The following is a 20,842-nucleotide window of genomic DNA, read 5'->3' as shown; positions in this document are numbered from 1 at the left end:
ACGTAGGTCTACAGGACCCCAATAATTCTGTACACCATGATGGAGGTTAGGAATAGGTGCAAAGGAATTGAATTTACTGAGGCTGGTGGAACGCTATTGAGAGGCCGACCAGGTGGTCGTGGCATCAGGAATGAAATCACCTGGCACTCATAATGGCTGCCAATATACCAACTCTGCCATGGACGACTGCAGGATCTCTTTTGGAGCACTTCTGAGCCCCGGCAGGACCCAGGGAGATGATCATGCCAACACTCATCGGTCAGAGAAGCCCTCAGAGCAGTCTTTAAGGAGGGGTGAATCTGCTCACATAGATCACTGGACTGTGGGTGATACACCACGGTATGATGTAGCTTAATGCTGAGGATCTGGGCCATCATAACCCAGAGGTCTGAAATTAATTGCGGAAACGTGGTCAGAGGAAATATCAGATGGGGTGCCACACCAAGCCGCCAGATGCTGATCAATGCCCAAGCCACATCTGCAGCCATTGTTGAAGCTAGAGGGACATCTGGCCACCTGGTGCCCCTGTATAGTGAAGGTGCGTGAAACTGCAGGAGGGGCAAGAGGACGCACAATGTCCACATTGACATGGTCAAACCATCACTCAGAGACCTCGAAAAGTGCTAATGGCGCCTGAACGTGACAGTTAATTTTTGCCCGCTGGCACTCCACACAAACTGCAGTCCAGTCCAATCATGCACATCCTTTCTGAGGCCGTGCAAACAAACTTTAGTGCAACCAGTTTCTGTGAGGCCTTCCAGTCCGGATGTGAGGAGACATGTATAAGACAACCCGTCTCCAGTTTGCAGGTACGATGGGGTGAGGACAATTGGTTGAGACATCACACAGGAGAGAAACCCCAGCTTCCCCAAACCTAATGTCAGCCAACCACAGGCCCATTAACTCTGTCCGGTAAGCCTGGACCTCTGTATCAATAACTGGGTCGGCTGCCATGCCAGTGTAGTCAACCCCTGTGTGTACGGCCTCAACAGCTGGCCATGAGACACAATTAGCCATGGCATTATTTTTCCCCTTCATGTTGTATATCAGTTGTGAACTCTGATAGGTAGGCCAGGTGGTGTTGCTGCCACACAGACCAGGGTCTGATATTTTGGCCATCACATGCACAAGGGGTTTGTGGTCAATGAATGCTGTGAAATGGCGACCTATGAAAATAACAGACAGCCAAATAGCGATCAAAAAGTTCACGGTCAACACACAAAAAATGCTGGTGGAATGCAGCAGGCTAGGCAGCATCTATAGGAAGAAGAACAGGCAACGTGTTGGGCCAAGACCCTTAGTCAAGACTAACTGAAAGAAGAGTTAGTAAGAGATTTGAAAGTGGGAGGGGGAGGAGGAGGGGGAGGGGGAGGGGGAGGGGGAGATCCAAAATGATAGGAGAAGACAGGAGGGGGAGGGATGAAGCTAAGAGCTGGAAAGTTGATTGGCAAAAGGGATACAAGGCTGGAGAAGGGAGAATCCATGGCCGTCCCATTCCCATTCTGATATGTCTATCCATGGCCTACCCCCTCTATTGTCAAGATGAAGCCACACTCAGGTTGGAGGAACAACACCTTATATTCCGTCTGGGTAGCCTCCAACCTGATGGCATGAACATTGACTTCTCTAACTTCCATTAATGCCCCTCCTCCCCTTCTTACCCGATCCTTTATCTATCTATCTATTTATTTATTTATTATTCCCCCCCCCCTTTTTTTCTCTCTGTCCCTCTCACAATAACTCCTTCCTCTGGTGCTCTCCTCCCCCTTTCTTTCTCCCTAGGCCTCCCGTCCCATGATCCTCTCCCTTCTCCAGCCTTGTATTCCTTTTACCAATCAACTTTCCAGTTCTTAGCTTCATCCTCCACCCCCCCCGCCCCTGTCTTCTCCTATCATTTTGGATCTCCCCCTCCCCCTCCCAATTTCAAATCTCTTACCATCTCTTCTTTCAGTTAGTCCTGACGAAGGGTCTTGACCCAAAACCTTGACTGTACCTCTTCCTATAGATGCTGCCTGGCCTGCTGCGTTCCACCAGCATTTTGTGTGTGTTGCTTGAATTTCCAGTATCTGTAGATTTCCTCGTGTTTGAGTTCGCGGTCAAACACGCTGTTCTTCTTTTCGGGGGTATGAGGCTACTGGCTGAAGAAGACGAGCAGCACCCACAACATCGTCTGAGGCATCAGTAGAAATGGCTATGGGTGCATTGGGGAGCAGGTGTGCCAGTAGGGTCGCATTAGAAAGAGCTCATTGGGTATCATTAAACGCCTTGGCCATCTTCGCTGACGAGTGAAGCATTTGATAAGAGGTATTGCCTTTATGCGCACTATACAAAGGGAGCACAAGTTCAGCACCTCGTGGAACAAAGCAGTGATAGAAGTTTACCATACCTAAAAACAACTGTAGTTTTTTTTGTAGTGCGGGGTGATGAGAAATCCATAATAGTGGCTACTTTTGATGGGAGAGTTTTCACACCTTCTGCAGAGATGCGATGGGTGAGAAAGTCATTGGTTGACAACCCAAACTGGCATTTAACAGGGTTAATAATCAACCTCTGTTGGTTTAAGTGCTCGAAAAGTGTGCGAAGATGAAATACGTATTCAGATTTGGACACACTGGTGACAAGTATGTCATCTATGTAAACAAAAAGAAAGTCCAAGTCTTTTAATACAGAGTCCATCAGCCATTGGAAAGTCTGTGCTGCATTTTTTAGCCCAAACAGCATAAGCAGAAACTCAAAAAGGGCAAATGGGGTTATCACACCTGTTTTGGGAACATCCTCTGAGCACAGACACCCTATGGTAGCCCTAACTGGACTGGCTTCGGAAAAAATATTAACTTTCCAGCTAGATGTGCTGAAAAGTCTTGAATGTGTGGGACAGAGTAATGCTTGGGAGGTGGTGGCCTTGTTAAGGCGTCAGTAATCACCACATGGGCAGCAACCACCATCAGACTAAAGGATCACATGGAGGAGTGAAACCCAAGGGCTATTTGACCAGTATACAATGCTGAGTCTTTCCATATTGGCAAACTCAGTCTTCGCAGTTACCAGCTTTTCTGGGTCCAGTCTCCCTGCGTAGGCCAGTTGTGGGAATGTGGTGCTTGACCATATTTTGTGACTGCAGTGGAGAATGAGGGTTTGGTGAAGTTTGGGAGATCACCCAGCAGTCCAGTAAACTCACATGCGGTGGTGTATGCATTTTGACAGAGTCATTGTGGGGAACTTACTGGGAGGAGCAGGGTAACGACCCAAAGACCTTGACATTCACAAGTCAGCAGTTCTCAAGATCGATTAACAGTCGTTGGGCACACAGAAAATCTGTGCAAAGCAGAGATCTAGCCACTTCAGCCAGGAAGAAATCCCATGTGTAACGTTTTCCACCAGAGTGTCACCTGTTCTATCCCATAAGTCTGGATCTTGTTTGCAGTTGACAGCCTCCAGTGGGGTTTTGTCACTCAGCACCTTCTCAACAGGTGATGCTGGCAGCACATTCACTTGAGCAGCAGTGTCAAACAGGAACACGAGGAAATCTGCAGATGCTGGAATTTCAAGAAACATACATAAAAATTGCAGGTGAACGCAGCAGGCTTGGCAGCATCTATAGGAAGAGGTACAGTTGACGTTTTGGGCCGAGACGCTTCATCAGGACTAACTGAAAGAAGAGATAGTAAGAGATTTGAAAGTGGGAGCGGGAGGGGAGATCCGAAATGATAGAAGACAGGAGGCAAAAGGGATATGAGGATCATGGGATGGGAGGCCTAGGGGGAAAGAAAGGGGGAGGGAGGAAGCCCAGAGTATGGGCAAGGAGTACAGTGAGAGGGACAGAGGGAGAAAAAGGAGAGAGAAAAAAATAATAGTAATAAATAAATAACGGATGGGGTACGAAGGGGAAGTGGGGCATTAATGGAAGTTAGAGAAGTCAATGTTCATGCCATCAGGTTGGAGGCTACCCAGCTGGAATATAAGGTGTTGTTCCTCCAACCTGAGTGTGGCTTCATCTTTACAGTACAGGCGGCCGTGGATAGACATATCAGAATGGGAATGGGACGTGGAATTAAAACGTGTGGCCACTGGGAGATCCTGCTTTCTCTGGCAGTCAAATCTCTTACTATCTCTTCTTTCAGTTAGTCCTGATAAAGGGTCTCAGCCTGAAACGTTGACTGTACCTCTCCCTATAGATGCTGCCTGGCCTGCTGCGTTCACCAGCAATTTTTATGTGTTGAGTGTCATACAGGAAGTGTTGCCCTGAAAGGGTGACCGTAATGAACAGTAGTCGACCCTGGCAGCTGGAACCCATGGTTTTCACACTCCTTTGAAGTCCCGATGCACTGACACTGTCAAGCCTATAAGGCAGTTGGCACTTCCTATGCTCGTACCAAGGAGAGCATGGTAAAAGCACAGGCCCATCATCGTCTGTTTCGCTGCCATGGGCATCCTTATATTGGGGGCCTTGCTGACTGGGCTAATGGTCCTGATTATTTAAATAGGCAGTGAGCAGAGAATGTTTTTTTTATATTTGTTCCTGGCACACAGATTGTTCAACTAGGGTGGATCCAAGCTTTATTGCCCATCCCTATTGCCTTGGAGACAAAGACAGTGTGTACAATGTAGTCATGGCTGGTTAATGCTTCACCAGCACTGGCTGAGCCATGGATGCAAGCACAAGGAATATCAGACAAACTGCAAGCAACAGCAAAGTATTGTCAAATTTAAAAAAAACAAAGTAATCTTGATTTAACAAGCTCTCAGACAGTGAAAAAACCAGTTAGAGATATTTTTTATTTGCAACATAACCACTAATTGGAACTACAATTAAAAACTGCAAATATTTTTAATTGAACAGCTATTGCATATATAAACATTAACAAGTCTGCACTTGTTGGGCCAGGTAGAATGATGCTCCTTCTAGGTGAGGCTCCCAGCTACGTGGGCAAATAAAATACACTCCCACTTCAGTCAGCTTGAGATGAATCATGTTAAACAACAACAACAATGTTAGCCTGGCTGTGCCCAGTGCAAAATATAACAACAAAATCCTACAAAAACCAGAACATTTTAAATGGTCTTTAACTATAGTGCCTTGAAAAAGTATTTAGCCCCCAGAACTATTTTCACATTTTACTGTCTCATTTTCTAAATTTATAACATATTGAAGTAGGAAAATTGATGTCCTTTAGTGGCCCAGTCACTTTAACCCAATCAAACATCTCTGGCAAGCACTTAAGAATGATGCCCACCACTGCCCCCCAAATAACCTGGCATAGCCTGAGCAATTTTGCGAGGAATGGGCAAATCTTGGTCCAACAGGTTGTGCAAAGCTAATAAAGACTTAACAAAAAAACTACTGGCTGTAATAGCTGCGAGAGGTGGTTCAACTAAGTACTGAGCAAAGAGGGATGAATACTTTGGACATTTCAGTTTTTGAACTTTTTCCATGTTTTATAATTTTTCCTGTTTATTTGGGCTCTACTGTGAAAAAGAACATCCGCTTCATAAATAAAAATTCTCAGCTAAATTAATCAAAATCTCTGGTTGTAATACTTATTTATGTGAACAAAGGGTTGGGGGATAAATACTTTTACAGGGCACTGTACTTTAAACATTCTTAATTCATTCCCACCATAGTGTGAGTCTTTACAACGTCAGCAACACCATGTTGCCATTACACATGTTTACAACAATTTCATTTAAAATACTGGATGTTTTCCAGAATTAGAGGGCAGAGATTTTAAACTAGTGATAAAACAAAACTGCATAAGGTGGAAACCTAAAAATAAAAATAATAAACTCCCTCTGTAAATCATATACAACAGTTTACAAATTATTCATTTGACCAAACATCAAGTTAAAACAAACACTCCAAATTTATTTTGCTGTGCAAGAAATTTTCCATTTGATGGAAAATTTCAGTTATTCATTACTTTGGAGTATTTACATATGGAATTTAATGCAAGGCAGTAGTAGAGAATAGAGTCTATAAACTCGATCTATGCTTTTTAGTGATAAATTTGGAAGTGGCTCTGCATTTTCTCCTATTTATAAACAGATAGCTTTAGCTCCTCAGCGAATTATCCACAAATCTTTAAAATCTAAAACGAAACATCAAAACCCCAATGTTAAAATAGAACTCAGTTCTTTCCCAAATAACTGCAACTCACTGTTCCATTAGCATTCTATGAGGTGGCAGTGTTGGTAAGCAAAGATTTAAAAAAATGCTGGGATTCCATTTCCCATTTCTGGTCCCAGTCACCTACTGGATTTCAGGAACTTGACAGCAACCTCCCTTGGAAACAAGAACTGTCCTTATGCTTAAAACCAAACCATCAGCAGCATGCAAGAAAATGATGTATGGTTTAAAAAGATTCTGCTTCTTTACCAAGGCCAGATATATTGGAGAAATACAATTGTTTCAACTTGCTGATGGTGCAAAGTTATTGGATGCAGGGTTCTCCAAGGCAATTCTGATACTAAGATTTGTCCCAACCTTGAAGTAACTAATCTCTTGCCTTATCCCTTTATCTTGGTAAAGTTGGTGGGAGAGATTTAAAAACAGGTAAAACTGCAGTGCCTTTAGTAGGTCAGTGTCTGTTCTTCAAGATTGAATAGAGTTTCAAAGGTTTCAATCATTGCAGTTATCACAATGTGATGCAACTGTTCTGTGCCTCATTCTTTTCCAAAGTGTACAGCCATTAACCAGCAAGACTGGCAGTTCTTATTCCAAGTAAAATGAGAACTTGAGGAAGCATTTAACTACAATAGTGCGGGATGGAAGATGATACATGCCAAGGAGAGTAAGGCAGTTTTCCGTCATTAAAACTGCACTGCTGGCAAATTGTCTTAATCAATGGTATTTTGAAATGCAGCAATCCGAGCGTACAATGCTGTTAATTGCTGCTCGACAGTTCGGATTGCTCACCGGTCCCAGCTTTCAGACCTATAGCAGATCTTAAATGTGCTCAAAAACAAAGGGCTTTATAAACCCAAGAATTCCCTTTGGTTTCATTTATTGATTGTACAACTAAAAACAGTTTGAGCTATGTTCCTCACTAGAATAGGTGGAGCCCATCATGAAATATTCATTAAAACTCCATTAAAATACACATAAGGCAACACTGCCCATTCACCACTGAGCCAGATCTCTAAGACTGGTTTCTACTAGGGGACAGAACAATCCATTTAGCAGTGTACACACTCAGTCTTTACTGGTCTCAGAAGGCATTTATGTCAATAACATCATTTATGTTTCTGGTGTGCTTTCTGGACTAAAATATTTGTGATAGAGAATGGGGGAAAGGCGATGTCACTGAAGCATAGCAATTATTTCACTGTTCACTGGCTCAGAGAGATATTTTCTGGAGATACAAAACATATTCAGATTAAGGATTCTGGACATGAAACATTAACTGTCTCATTCCACAGGTGTTTCCTGACCTATTCAGTGTTTCCAGCATCCTGTTTTTTAAAACACCAAACAGTTAAGTGGGATAATCCAAAAACAAGATATAAAAGGTTTGAGTTGAAGTGCAATTGTAAATGCTGGAAATAATCAGGACCAGGCCACATCTGTGAGAAGAGAACAGGAGTTAACATTTCAGTTTGAAGATTTGAAGACTCTTCATCACAAATGACATTAGGGTCTTAAACCCGAATCATTAACTGTATTCTTTCCCACAGACAGGCCGGACCTGTTGAGTATTTATAACAGTTACTGTTTTCAGTTTAGATTTCTAGCATCTGAAATATTTTTTTTGATTTTCAACAGCTGTAACCAATTGCTCAGGAGAGTGGCTATTGCTATGACCAAGGCAAAAGATCTTTTAAAAATGAAATGGCTGGATATAGTAATGAGAAGACTGACTTGATCTGTCTTTCTTTGGGCCACTCTTCATTAAACGTTAATATCCAAGAGTACTTCTTCGCAACTAAACGTGGGTTGTAGAAAACAAATAAAATTGCAGATGCAAAAACAGAAAAGCTGAAAGAAGTTAATCAAGCAGCATCTGTGGAAAGAGAAAGCAGCCAACATTTCAGGTCAGCAACTTTTCCTCAGAGCAGGTGCCCCCAGATGGTTATCTAAAGGCAAGGGCCGTCATCAGATGAACCAATTCTGTCATCCCTTCAGTGTCAATCTAATTGAAAACCAAGTCTCTTCCCAACAAGAATGAGGAAAGAATGATCTACAGTCAGACAGTAACATGCCCATTACTAAAAGGCAAAGAAACTTTTTTTGCTGGTTTATAAACATCATGTACTTAGAGGAAATAAATGAACCTACGTATGATAGTGCATGCAGCAGGTATTGAGAGGAGATGGCTCTGCTAGTTAAAGTCTCCCCAGAAACCCAGTTTAACACCTATTCCAAAACTTTGTGCAATTCAAGAAAGGAAACAGAGACAAAAAAGGCAATATCCTCATCACAGTCATTATCTTTTCTAACTGTTTTTTCACATTCCACCTAATCTTACTAGTTTCATTTGGCCTTCCCTCATTCTTGTTACATTGGTCTGTCTAAACCTCACATGCCTAAATTAAGAAACAGGATCTAGAGCTCATTCTCTCAAGCACATTGGACAAATAAACTTCAGCACTGTGAAACATAAAGGATAAAAAGTTGATATTTCTCTAAAGCACCTGGCACAGCAAACAACAGCCATGCATTTCTGATGACAAAGTGTCAGCAGGATCCTATTAAATATAACTCCACCAGTTCACACTCTCTCTTCAGGCAACTATTTCTGAAAGAACTTGGTGACCAAGGCTTTCCAGCTTCACCACCAGCAACCATGACTACCCAATAATCTGAATCCCAAGGCCCCGTGCTACTTTCTCCAGTGTTTCCACAGGGTCTAGGGAGGAACTGTCATCATTTCTCTCAAGGACAGTAGCTGGCTTTGGTGCCATCTGTGCTACATTTCTGAGAACACAGTGGACAGAGGAGTCTCTTCCAGGAACACCTATATCCATCTCACCCACCTTGGAGGTTTGTGAAGAGTCACTGTGCTTTGACGGCAATGTTTTGGATGTGGGCTTAGCTGGCGGGTTGGTTTCCTGCTGCCTGGCACATCTCAGTTGGGCAGCTGAAGCAAGATAGTCATCCTCTCTTGCTGCTTTTCCAGCTGTAGGTTTCCTGGAAAGTATCTTATGGCAGGAGTCCAGTGCTGGAAAACATGTATCAATTGCTTTCCTTCGGCGCCCATGTCTCTTCTCTAGGTCCTTGATGATTTGCTGTGACAGCTCAACGGTTTCGTAACGGACCATATGCAGCTGCAGGTATCCATCTGCATGCTCCTTGTATCTAAATGGTGAAGGCAAAAAGATTTTGCATTTTTCTTCAATAAAACTGATTATTTTACATTTGACAAGTGTGGAACTTGAGAAGCTGAATGGTGTTATATTAAAAACCCCTGCTTTTATAAAATGTATTATTTAGGATAAACCAAAGTGCTTCACGGCCAATAAACTGCTTTAAATCATAGTCACTACTAAAATGTAAGAATAACTTAATACAAAATAACTTTTCACTTCTAGGACTGGTCTTAAATCCAACCAAGATTGATGGGAAAGCCAATTCCATGTTGACATCATAATGCAAAATGATTTTGTTAACTCTCCTGTTTTATATTCAAGAGAAAATCTCTCTCTCGTCCCATCCTCAGGAAAAAAAACAAAGCTACAATGATCACTGATGGATATAGGTGTTCCTGGAAGAGGCTTCAATGATGAATCAAGGTACAACAGGTGTACCTGTTACAAACTACTGTACATTGTTACAACACTGGAGTTATAAACCTGGGCATACTGTATCTATTTTATAGATTGAGTGAATGTGGTAGGTTAGGTTATTTGACAACACCCAACTCCAAATCAGAAGACTGTAGCTTTCAAAAACCCTAGATCACAAATTCACATTTTTGGTGGGGTTAGAGATATTGCCTTTAGCTAAATCCACAACTAAACTATAACTAGTTTTAAAATTGTGTGGCCAACTTCACCAAAAGGGAGGGGTAATATCAATACTGTAAATTAAGAAATGTGAGTGTGAAATTCAGATGATATACACTTTATGAGAGAGGAAACATTCAGGGGTTTGTACTTTAAAAAGTTTCGAAGTCTCCATGGAAGAGGTAATTCTGACCATTTTTCAGTCTTTCCTGGGAGAGGAGTGAAGGACTGCTGGATTTCTAACTTTGTACTTTTGTTTAAGTAGGGAAAGAGGAATTATACCAAATTAAAGCAGTCATCTTAAGATGGTGAGCAAATTATTGGAATCAATTCTGAGAAATGAACTGCCACATGGAAAGATACAGATTAGTCAGGGTCATTCACCTTGTACTTGTTAAAAGAAGGGTGTGTCTAATTAACTTGATTAAATTTTTTGACAACTTAACAAGGTGGATCTTTGAGGGCAGGTTCATGTAGTCTACATGAGTTTTAGAAAATCTTTTGACAAGGGCCCCAAGGGCTCACTGGTCATTTTCTTCAGTATTATTCTTTTTCAATATTTTTATTAATTACTTGCGTAGACAAATACAAATACATTACGATATTATGGAAATAGAAACAAGATTGAATTGCCTCATAACTATGTATAGTAAATTAACCATAATATTGAAAAGGTTTATTTTATTCTAATCTAAAGCAAAATCAAAACCCCATAACAAAACAGAAAAAAAAGAGGAAAAAAACAGCTGTTTGGATAAAAGAAAAGAAAATCTCTGACATACAGTCGTAAATTCGAACATATAATAGCCATCATCATTGCTGAACAAATCGAAATTGTGAAAGTAATTCCAAAAAGGTTCCCATAATGTGAAAAAATCTTGCCTAGGTATAGAAATAGAACACCTAATCTTCTCTACATTTAAACATGACATAACATTAATCAACCAACGGGCATGAGTAGGCAGAGCGGCATCTTTCCATTTAAGCAACAAAACTCTTCTGGCTAAAAGAGAAATAAAAGCCAAAATAAGCAAATAATTCGGCTTAAGAGTAAAATCATTTCCTCCAACAATGCCAAACAAGGCAGTCAGAGGGTTGGGTTTAAAGTTTACTTTAAAAGCTCTGAGAAAGTTTGAAGTACTTCTTTCCAAAATTTATCAAGTCGCAGGCAGGACCAAAATATATGAATTAGAAAGGCCTCTTTGACATTACACCTATTACAGTATGGAGAAAAATCTGAGTAAAAACAAGAGAGCTCATCTTTAGTCATATAGGCTCAAATTAGAGACTTCTTGCGTTCTCAACTTTATACATTTCCTAAATATCCACATAAGAATTTAATTGATAATACTTTTACTTTTCATAATGGATCTACTTCTAATATTTATAATATGTTGTTGGCATTGAGAAATATTCTGTTCTGTTAGATAAAATTAAAAACCTCTGGGAACATGACCTACAGAGTTCAATCGATGAGGATACTTGGAATGAAATTTTTAAACTTGTTTACACCTCTTAGTTATGTGCGCGTCACTCTCTTTTCTTTAGTATTATTAATGATTTAGAATTGGATGTGCTTGGGGGCATAATACAAAAATTGGCTGTGTTGCTTATAGTGAGAAGGGAGTATTAAATAAAGATAGCCTGGTCAAAAGTGACAAAAAGAAATCAATCTGGGGAAGTGCTAGACAATGTATTGGACAGAAGCAACAAGGAGATATGCAGTAAACAACAGAATATTGAATGATGTGGAAGAACCGAGAAACTTTAGAGTACGTCTCCAAATTCATTCATAAGGTAGTTAAACGAAAAAGACACTCAGGATTTAGTAACCCAGGCAAAGTAAATAAAAGCAGGGAGTTTATGCTGGAACTGGATATGACATTATCTTACAGTACAGTTTGAGTACTGTGTACAGTTCTGGTCATCACAGCGGAAAATTATTATGCCAAAGAAGATGTGGTGGCAATACAGAAGGAAGGGGAAATTACACATAATGAAAGTTTACACATATGATAGTCTTACTTTGGAAATGATGAAACAAGAGGAAAAACAAAAAGTGTTTAAAATTACGAGGAGCCTAAATAGAATTTGATAGTGGCATCAGTATTGGACATCAAGGCGGATGGTCCCAAGTTCAAATCTGGCCAGGTCCCATCCTGGGCAGCAGCAGTATCTGTGCAGAAGAAAGATCTACTTCCATATCTTGCAACAAAAACCCTATGGACAACTACACTATCCACAGGGTCACCATGAACAATAACAAATAAAATTCAGTCTGTGCCGGTGGTGTAGTGGGATCTGCACCCAGATTCAGAACAAGAGGCCCCGGGTTCAAATCCAGCTGGCTCCTTACACACTTTCCATCATGTTGGGTTGAGCTTCAAGTTAGCCACTCGGCCTCATAAAACAGACAAATGCTAAAGAAGCAGCAAGGTTGCCACCACCTGATGTGCCAAACAAGGCGCAAGGAGGAACTTTACTTATCCTCAATAGAATAACTTGGAAAAACATTTCTCTTCCCTTAGCAAAGGGATCAAAAGCCAAGAGGCACAGAATTAAGGTAATGGGTAGAGGTATTAGAGGGAAAAAACATGGCTTTCAACCAGTTGATGGTAGGGGTTTGGAACTTTCTCACGAAAGGGTAGCAAAGCTCATACAAATAAACAGCATCAGCAATAATCAGACAGGCAACATAACCCACCTGAATCGTGCATGCCCAGAAGGCCACTTCAGCTGGTGCATCTTGCGGAGATGCATTGTTAGGGTGTAGGCCCAGGAGAAACATTTGGCACAGATGTGGCATTTATATCGAGGCTTTGTTTCCCCCTGGAAAGAGGCATAGTAACACATTGTATCACTGACCTGAAATATTTCCTAGTTCCTTTTCCTGTTCAAACACAATTGGCTAAAATCTTTAAAAGGTCATTGTATTCTTGAGTGATGTTTTCCACAAGGTGGCAGGCAAGCTACAAAGATCCAATGTAACACCAAAATTAAATGAGGAATAATTTTTAATGGCTATGTTGCACGTGCTCTAAAGTCACTGGCACCTAACAGATCTCCATCTGGGTTGAGGGCTGAGTACTTTTACAAGGCCCTGTACACGAGGCCTATATTTCATGTTGCAACTTTATAAAACACTGTTTCAGCCACCCTTGAAGCAACACAAGTAGTTTTTCATTGCCACACCATAGGAATGATACAAAAATGCAGAAGAAATTCACCATCATTGAAGCACTATATACATAGTTAGGGTGTCTAAGACTTGCACAGTACTGTATTTGTCAATGTGAAGCAGAGAGCGAGTTTGTAAATCTGGTGGGAGCAAAGGTGTTGGGAATGGTGAGGGTGGAGCGCTGTGGGAGGGATGTGGGAAGGAGCACCAGGAGTTTGGGTGGGGGGTGGTTGCATGGGCGCAGACAAACCCAGTCCTGAGACACCAAGCAAGGTCAGTCGATTCCAAACAATTGGTTATTTGATCATTACAGAATGTCTCTCCAGTCCTTCCCACTCCCTCCCCTTTTCCCAACCATGATTCTCCTCTCCCTGCCCTCTTCCCACTCTCAGTCCACAATAAAAACTATATCAGAAGCAGGTTCATCATCAGTCACATATGTCATGAAATTTGTTTTTTTTGCAGCAGCACAGTGCAATGCAAATAATTACTACAGTACTCTGCAAAGGTCTTAAGACTTTTGCACAGTACTGTACATTGGATGGAGTCAGGACATTATGCTTCACCTGTTTGGCATGGGTGACCCTACCAACAGACCAAGTGCTAATGGGTAGAGGCCAGACTAAGAATGGTTCACCAGTTCTTCAGGTTTGGGGGTTCAGCTCAGGGATAACAACCTTGACTGGTAAAACAAAATTGTTATGAAGAATCCTTTTACATCTGATTACAACAGTATTCTTAAGTTTCCACTTGACTGACAGTAGTGTAGGCAAAGGAAAATGGAAGCTACTGACCCAGCGAAGGAAGCCCTGAACACCGCCAGAGATGCAGGGTCTTCAGTGCCGCCTCAAACCCCAGCAGTGCAAGTAATTGAGACTGGACAGGCTGAGATTGTTTTTCCTGGAGAGGAGGAGGCCGAGGGGTGACAGGATGATGGGAAACACAGACAGGATAGATTGGCAAAATCCTTTTTCCCCTAGCAGGCTATCAAAAGAGTATAGGTTGTGGCTATCACGAGAGGGCACAGATTTAATGTGCTTGGAAGTAGGTACAGAGGAGATGTCAGGCGTAAGTTTTTTTGTGCAGAGAGTGGTGAGTGCATGGAATGGGCTGCCAGCGATGGTGGTGGAGGCGGATATGATAAGATCTTTTAAGAGACTCCTGGATAGGTACATGGACCTTAGAAAAATTGAGGGCTATAGGTAACCCTAGGTAATTACTAAAATATGTACATGTTCGACATGGCATTGTGGGCTGAAGGGCCTGTATTGTGCTGTAGTTTTTCTCTCAATATTTCTATGTTTTAATTGAAAAGGAGGAGTTTTACTAGGAATTTGACAGGCAAGTTTCCCTTGCTCTCCCAAAACAGAGCTCTTGATATCAGGAATGCAATGCGCGAGGTGATACTGGAATCAGTTACAATTACTATATTTAAGAGGCATTTAGAACTGCACTCAAATATGCAGGGCATTTAGGATTAGTGCAGATCAATAAAAAGGCACAACATATGCATGCTGTATAACTCTGTGATGCTCACGCCAGCAAAAACAAAATACAAAAGAGAACTTAATAACTGGATAGCGCAACTCTGAAGTCACTTCAAATTCAGGTCTCTAAAATATGCAAAATTCCACTGTAATCTACTCACCTCATGTATTCTCCTATAGTGCTGTTTAAGCGTTTGCACACTGCGAGCACTAAAATTACACCCTTCAGAGCTGCAGTGGTAAGTGGGCTCATCATTGTGTGTTTCAATGTGCTTCCTTAGGTCATACAAATTCTTAAAACTGGAAATGAAGGAAGTATACAGATTATACATTGCTTTTAATAGAAGGGAGCTTAGAGAAATTTCAGTGGATTCAGAACCTCTATGATACATTAACCATAGACTCTTCACTTTTCTCACCACATATATTGAAGCCATAAATCTCCAGAAGGTGGTTATACTATCTACTGTGCAAAACCTTATTTTAATACATTTAATGATATTTAAATGGATCAACATTTTCAGGTTTGTAACATAGCTATAAATTTAATCCAAACACAGAAATAATGTAAAGATGTCACTTAAACAAAGTGTAAGATATTGCCACACAGCCTAACTTTCAAATTAAGAGGAACAAAGAGAAACAATTCCCTCACCTTAATGCCCAAATTGAAGGTAAACTACCTTGGTATTGCTTATTCATAAGTCTACTCTTCAGGAAATTCTTAACAAGACAATCTATCACATAAATGTGAAAATGTGAAGGGCTCTGGGCTTTTTTTTGGGCCATTATACTAAATATCCCCGTCAGCTGCGACAGATGAACTCTTTCTGTCTTTTTAATCTTTTAAGCAAGCCACAGCTTGTTCTGCCACACTTTGGTAATGGGGCTGACTGAGGAAGCTTAAAAATCAATTCTTCTCCTCAATTACGACAGCAATGCTATGCTGAACTGGTTCCAAAGAATCCAAGTCAGATGTGGATGCAGCTTTGCTTTGTGCATATATGCCAGAACATAGAAAACCTACAGCACAATACAGGCCCTTCGGCCCACAAAGCTGTGCTGAACACGTCCTTACCTTAGAAATTACCTAGGGTTACTCATAGCCCTCTATTTTTCTAAGCTTCATGTACCTATCCAGGGGTCTCTTAAAAGACCCTATCATATCTGCCTCCACCACCGTCGCCAGCAGCCCATTCTACGCACTCACCACTCTCTGCATAAAAAACTTACCCCTGACATCTCCTCTGTACCTACTTCCAAGCACCTTAAAACTGTGCCCTCTCATGCTAGCTATTTCAGCTCTGGGAAAAAGCCTTTGACTATCCTCTCATCTTAAACACTTCTATCAGGTCACCTCTCATTCTCCGTCGCTCCAAGGAGAAAAGGCTGAGTTCACTCAAACTATTCTCATAAGGCATGCCCGCCAATCCAGGCAACATCCTTGTACATCTCCTCTGCACCCTTTCTGTGGTTTCCACGTCCTTCCTGTAGTGAGAACTAAAGAGTCACTCACAGCAAACAATCAAAAATTTACTACCCAGGGTGCAAACAGAAGTCAGGAGGATCCAAGGTTGAAGCTACAATCTGTAGGCATATTAGTTTCTCAAGATCTGGGAAACTAAATGTAAATTTTAAAAGCAACAGCACATGGGCCTGTTGTTATACAAAGGGTGCAACAATTGTGTTTATGAGAAGAAAAAAGCACTTAGTGTTAGCTAGAGGAGACCTGGGAGGAAAGTTCAACATTCAAACTACTGATGAAGGGAAAATGTCTACCAAATAAATCCATGAGGAAGTCACGTATGGAAACTGGAGAAAAATTCCTCTTCAGCTCTAATATTAAGAAGCGTTTTCATTTGTATACTGCTTTTTAACATTCCAAGATCACTCAAGTTACTTCACAAGACTATTATCAAATGAAAAGTTGACAATAAGCAATAGAATGTGACATTAGTTCTGATTAAAGGCATGACTTAAGTTGTAATTTAGGACATTGACATCTGACATTTTCACAACAGCTATCTTTTGGCAAAATTATTAAGTATCATCAATGCTGTCATCACAAAATCCTCTAGATTCATAAAAGGAGCAGCGAACTTGTATTAACATTCTCACAGGTTAACATTTCAAGTATTGAGATTCTAGCTACTCACATGGCTATGCCGGGTAGGTCACGAAAAAATACTCCTGAAACAGATACTCTATTCCAATCTTTATCACTGAACCCCAGGGTTCAGAAAGAGATGCCTGAAGAGATTGTCGAGGCATTAGTAATGATCTTTTAAGAATTACTACATTCTGGAATGGTTCTAGAGGACTGGAAAATTACAGATGTCTCCCCACTCTTCAAAAAGGGAGAGAGGCAGAAAAATGGAAACTATAGGCCAGTTAGTCTGACCTCAGCGGTTCAGAAGATGTTGAAGTCGATTATTAAGGATGAGATCTCAGGTTATTTGGAGGCACATGATAAAATAGGACATACTCAATATGATTTCCTCAAGGAAAAATCTTGCCTGACAAATCTGTTGGAATTCTTTGAAGAGGTTGTGTACTTGGATTTTCAGAAGGTCTTTGAGAAGGTGCCACACTTGAGGCTGCTTAACAAGTTATGAGACCATGGTATTACAGGGAAGATTCCAGCATGCATAAAGCAGTGGTTCATTGGCAGGAGGTAAAGAGTGGGAATAAAGGGAGCCTTTTCTGGTTGGCTGCCGATGATCTGATGGTGTTCCACATGGGTCTGTGTTGGGACCGATGCTTTTTATGTTATATTGTAATGATTTGGATGATGAAATTGATGGCTTTGTTGCAAAGTTTGCGACGATATGTAGAAAGGCGAAGGGGCAGGTAGTTTTGAAGAAATAGAGAGGCTACAGAAAGATTTAGACAGATTAGGAGAATGGGCAAAGAAATGGCAGATGGAACACAGTTTCAGGAAGCGTATGGTCATGCACTTTGGTTGAAGAAATGAAAGGGTTGACTATTTTCTGACTGACTGTTCGTCCATCATCGTCGTCGATGAAGGCCTCAACACCATCAGTCACTTTGAGACTGGATGTGGTGTGTCCGAAGATGACTGGTCAGGCCAATTTGAGCACGAAATGTCCTGGCACATGTTGGACAGACACGTGTAGGCACTGCACTTGTTGTACTGGTGGCTCTGGACTTGTGCAGCTCGCGCTTATGTTGTGCTTCAGCAATGCGTCTTGCTTCGTAAGCTTGACAGCCCTTGTGGATAAGGCGTGCCAGGTAGGGCAATTTTGTGCCAGCCGTAAACACAAAATACTCTACAGATGTTGGGGTCAAAGCAACACACACAACACGCTGGAGGAACTCAGCAGGTCGGGCAGCATCCGTGGAAACGAACAGTCAACGTTTCGGGCCAAGACACTCTGTCAGGACTGAAGAGAGGGGGCAGGGACCCTATAAAGAAGGTGGGGGGAGGGTGGGAAGGAGAAGGCTGGTAGGTCTGTCCTCTACTGCCATGATGAGGCCAAACTCAGGTTGGAGGAGCAACACCTCATATACCATCTGGGTAGTCTCCAGCCCCTTGGCATGAACATTGAATTCTCCAACTTCCGGTAATTCCCTCCCCCCATCTCAGTTTCACTCCGCTCTCTCCTCCAGCTACCTATCACCTCCCTCATGGTTCCGCCTCCTTCTACTACCCATTCTGCTTTCCCCTATTCCTTCTTCACCTTTCCTGCCTATCCCCTCCCCCAACCCTTGATCTTTACCCTTACTGGTTTTTCACCTGGCACCTACCAGCCTTCTCCTTCCCACCCTCCCCCCCACCTTCTTTATAGGGTCCCTGCCCCCTTCCTCTTCAGTCCTGACAAAGGGTCTCAAACTGAAACGTTGACTGTTGCTTTCCACAGATGCTGCCCAACCTGCTGAGTTCCTCCAGCATGTTGTGTGTGTTGATTTTGTGCCAGCGTTTACCAGGTGGTTGTGTTTATGTCAAGCGACCTCAGGGAGGCTTTTAGTGTGTCTTTGTAACATTTCTTCTGCCCTCTTTTCTAAATGGAGAGAAAATACGAAAACCTGAGGTGCAAAGGGACTTGGGAGTCATTGTGCAGGATTCCCCCAAGGTTAATTTGCAGGTTGAGTTTGTGGTGCAAATACAATGTTAGCATTCATTTCAAGAGGACTAGAATATAAAAGCAAGGATGTTATGTTGAGACTTTATAAAGCACTGGTGAGGCCTCACTTGGAGTATTGTAAGCAGTTTTGGGTCCCTTCTCTTGGAAAGAATGTGCTGAAACTGGAGAGGGTTCAAAGGAGGTTCACAAAAATGATTCAACGATTGAATGGCTTGTCATATGAAGAGCGTTTGAAGGCTCTGGGGCTGTATTCACTAGAATTCAGAAGAACGAGGGGTGACCTCATTGAAACCTATCAAATGGTGAAAGGCCTTGATATCTGGATGTGGAAAGGATATTTCCTATGGAGGGAGAGTCTAAGACCAGAGACAGTCTCAGAATAGAGGGGCGTCCTTTTAGAATGGAGATGTGGAGGAATTTCTTTAGCCAGAGAGTGGTAAATATGCTGTGGAGGCTACATCTTTATGTATATTGAAGACAAAAATTGATAGATTCTTGGCTGGACAGGGCATGAAGGAATACAGGGAAAAGATAGAAGACTGGGTCTGAGAGAAAAATTGGATCAGCCATCACGAAATGGCAGAACAGACTCGACAGGCCAAATGGTCTAATTCTGCTCCAATATCTCATGGTCTTGTGGAAGAGGTTACCAGATGAACAGAGAAAAGAACATGCTCAGGATTTCATTGACTACCGTAACACATAAGAGCAGAGTTAGACCATTTAGCTCATTGATTTTGCTCTGCCATTCCATCATGGCTGATTTATTATCCCTCTTAACCCCATTCTCAGACCTTTTCTCCTCTGAGGTCCTTGCTAATCACGAATCTGTCAACCTCCACCTTAAGTATACCCAATGGCTCAGCCTCCACAGTCGCCTGTGGAAAGTAATTCTACAGGCTCACCATCCTCTGGCTAAAGAAATTCTTCCTCATTTCTTTTCTGAGTCTATGCCCTCTGGCCCTATCACAATGATAAGAAACACTCTCTCCACATCCACTCCTTCCAGGCCTTTAAATATTTAATAGGTTTCAATTAGATTCCCCATTCATTCTTCCAAACTCTAGTGAGTACAGGCTCAGAGCTATCAAACGTTTCTCATATGTTAACCCATTCATTCTGGGTTCATTCTAGTGAATGTCCTCTGGACCTTCTTCAATGCCAGCGCACTTTTCTTAGATAAAGGCCCCAAAATTACTTACACTACTCCAAGTGCAACTTGGCCAATGCCTTAAAAGTCTCAGCATATCCTTGATTTTACATTCTAGTCCACTCAAAATGAATTGCAAACATTGCATTTGCCTTCCTTACCACAGACTCAACCTGGAAGTTAATCTTTAAGAAATCCTGCATGAGTACACCCAAGTCTCTTTGCACCTCTGATTTTTGAATTTTCTCCACATTTAGTAAATAGCCTATGCCTTTATTCTTTCTACTAAAGTACATAACCATACGCTTCTCTACACTATATTCCATCTGCCACTTCTTTACCCATTCTCCCAATCTGTCTGAATTCTTCTGCAAGATCACTGCTTCCTCAACACTACTTAACCCTCCCCCTAACTTTGTATCGTCTGGAAACTTGGCCATAAAGCCATCAATTCCATCATCCAGATCACTGACATGTAACATGAAAAGCAGTCCCAACATTACCCCTTGCAGAACAACACTAGTCACTAGTAGCCTACAAGGCTCTAATTTTTTCCACTGTTTGCCTCCTGCGGTCAGCCAATCTTCTATCCATGCTAGTATTTTTTTCCTGTAATACCATCAGCTCTTACATTGTGTGCAAGGTCGGCAAGTATGTACAGCCATACAACATCCTCACTGGCTTCTGGGAAATTCTGGCGCAGACCTACTCAAAGTGAAGGTGTAACATGCGAATGACGTTGAGAGTATTCAGGCCAGCACACAGATACCCTGAGTAAGAAGTGGACCACCTCACATACTATACAGTTGTCCACCCAGTAAGCCACAATCTGCCCCATCTGTGGTTTCAACAGTGGTCCAACATTAATCATGTCGGAATCCATAAAAGCGGAGTCTAACTAAATCATCCAATCTTAATCCTTATATTTAAAAATTACTTACATTAAAGAAAAGACACCCTGATTTTTCTTTTTACTAAGATC

General features: G+C 41.7%; 1 protein-coding gene across 1 annotated transcript in view; it reads right to left on the bottom strand.

The window, feature by feature from the left end:
* Positions 1 to 4,767: 4,767 nt before the first annotated feature.
* The window catches only part of LOC140198863 (histone H4 transcription factor), a 56,299-nt gene continuing 40,224 nt past the window's right edge, over positions 4,768 to 20,842 (bottom strand). Inside the window, exons 8-10 of the mRNA XM_072260030.1 lie at positions 14,766 to 14,904; positions 12,644 to 12,768; positions 4,768 to 9,292 (exon numbers count right to left, since the gene is read on the bottom strand). Of these exons, the coding sequence (XP_072116131.1) occupies positions 8,785 to 9,292; positions 12,644 to 12,768; positions 14,766 to 14,904 (772 nt within the window). The 3' untranslated portion in view covers positions 4,768 to 8,784. The remainder of the gene's footprint in view (positions 9,293 to 12,643; positions 12,769 to 14,765; positions 14,905 to 20,842) is intronic.

The sequence above is a fragment of the Mobula birostris genome, chromosome 6 (assembly GCF_030028105.1).
Source record: "Mobula birostris isolate sMobBir1 chromosome 6, sMobBir1.hap1, whole genome shotgun sequence".
Classification (NCBI taxonomy): Eukaryota; Metazoa; Chordata; class Chondrichthyes; order Myliobatiformes; family Myliobatidae; genus Mobula; species Mobula birostris.
Note: the sequence above shows the minus strand (reverse complement) of the source record. Positions and strands in the feature narration are given on the sequence as shown.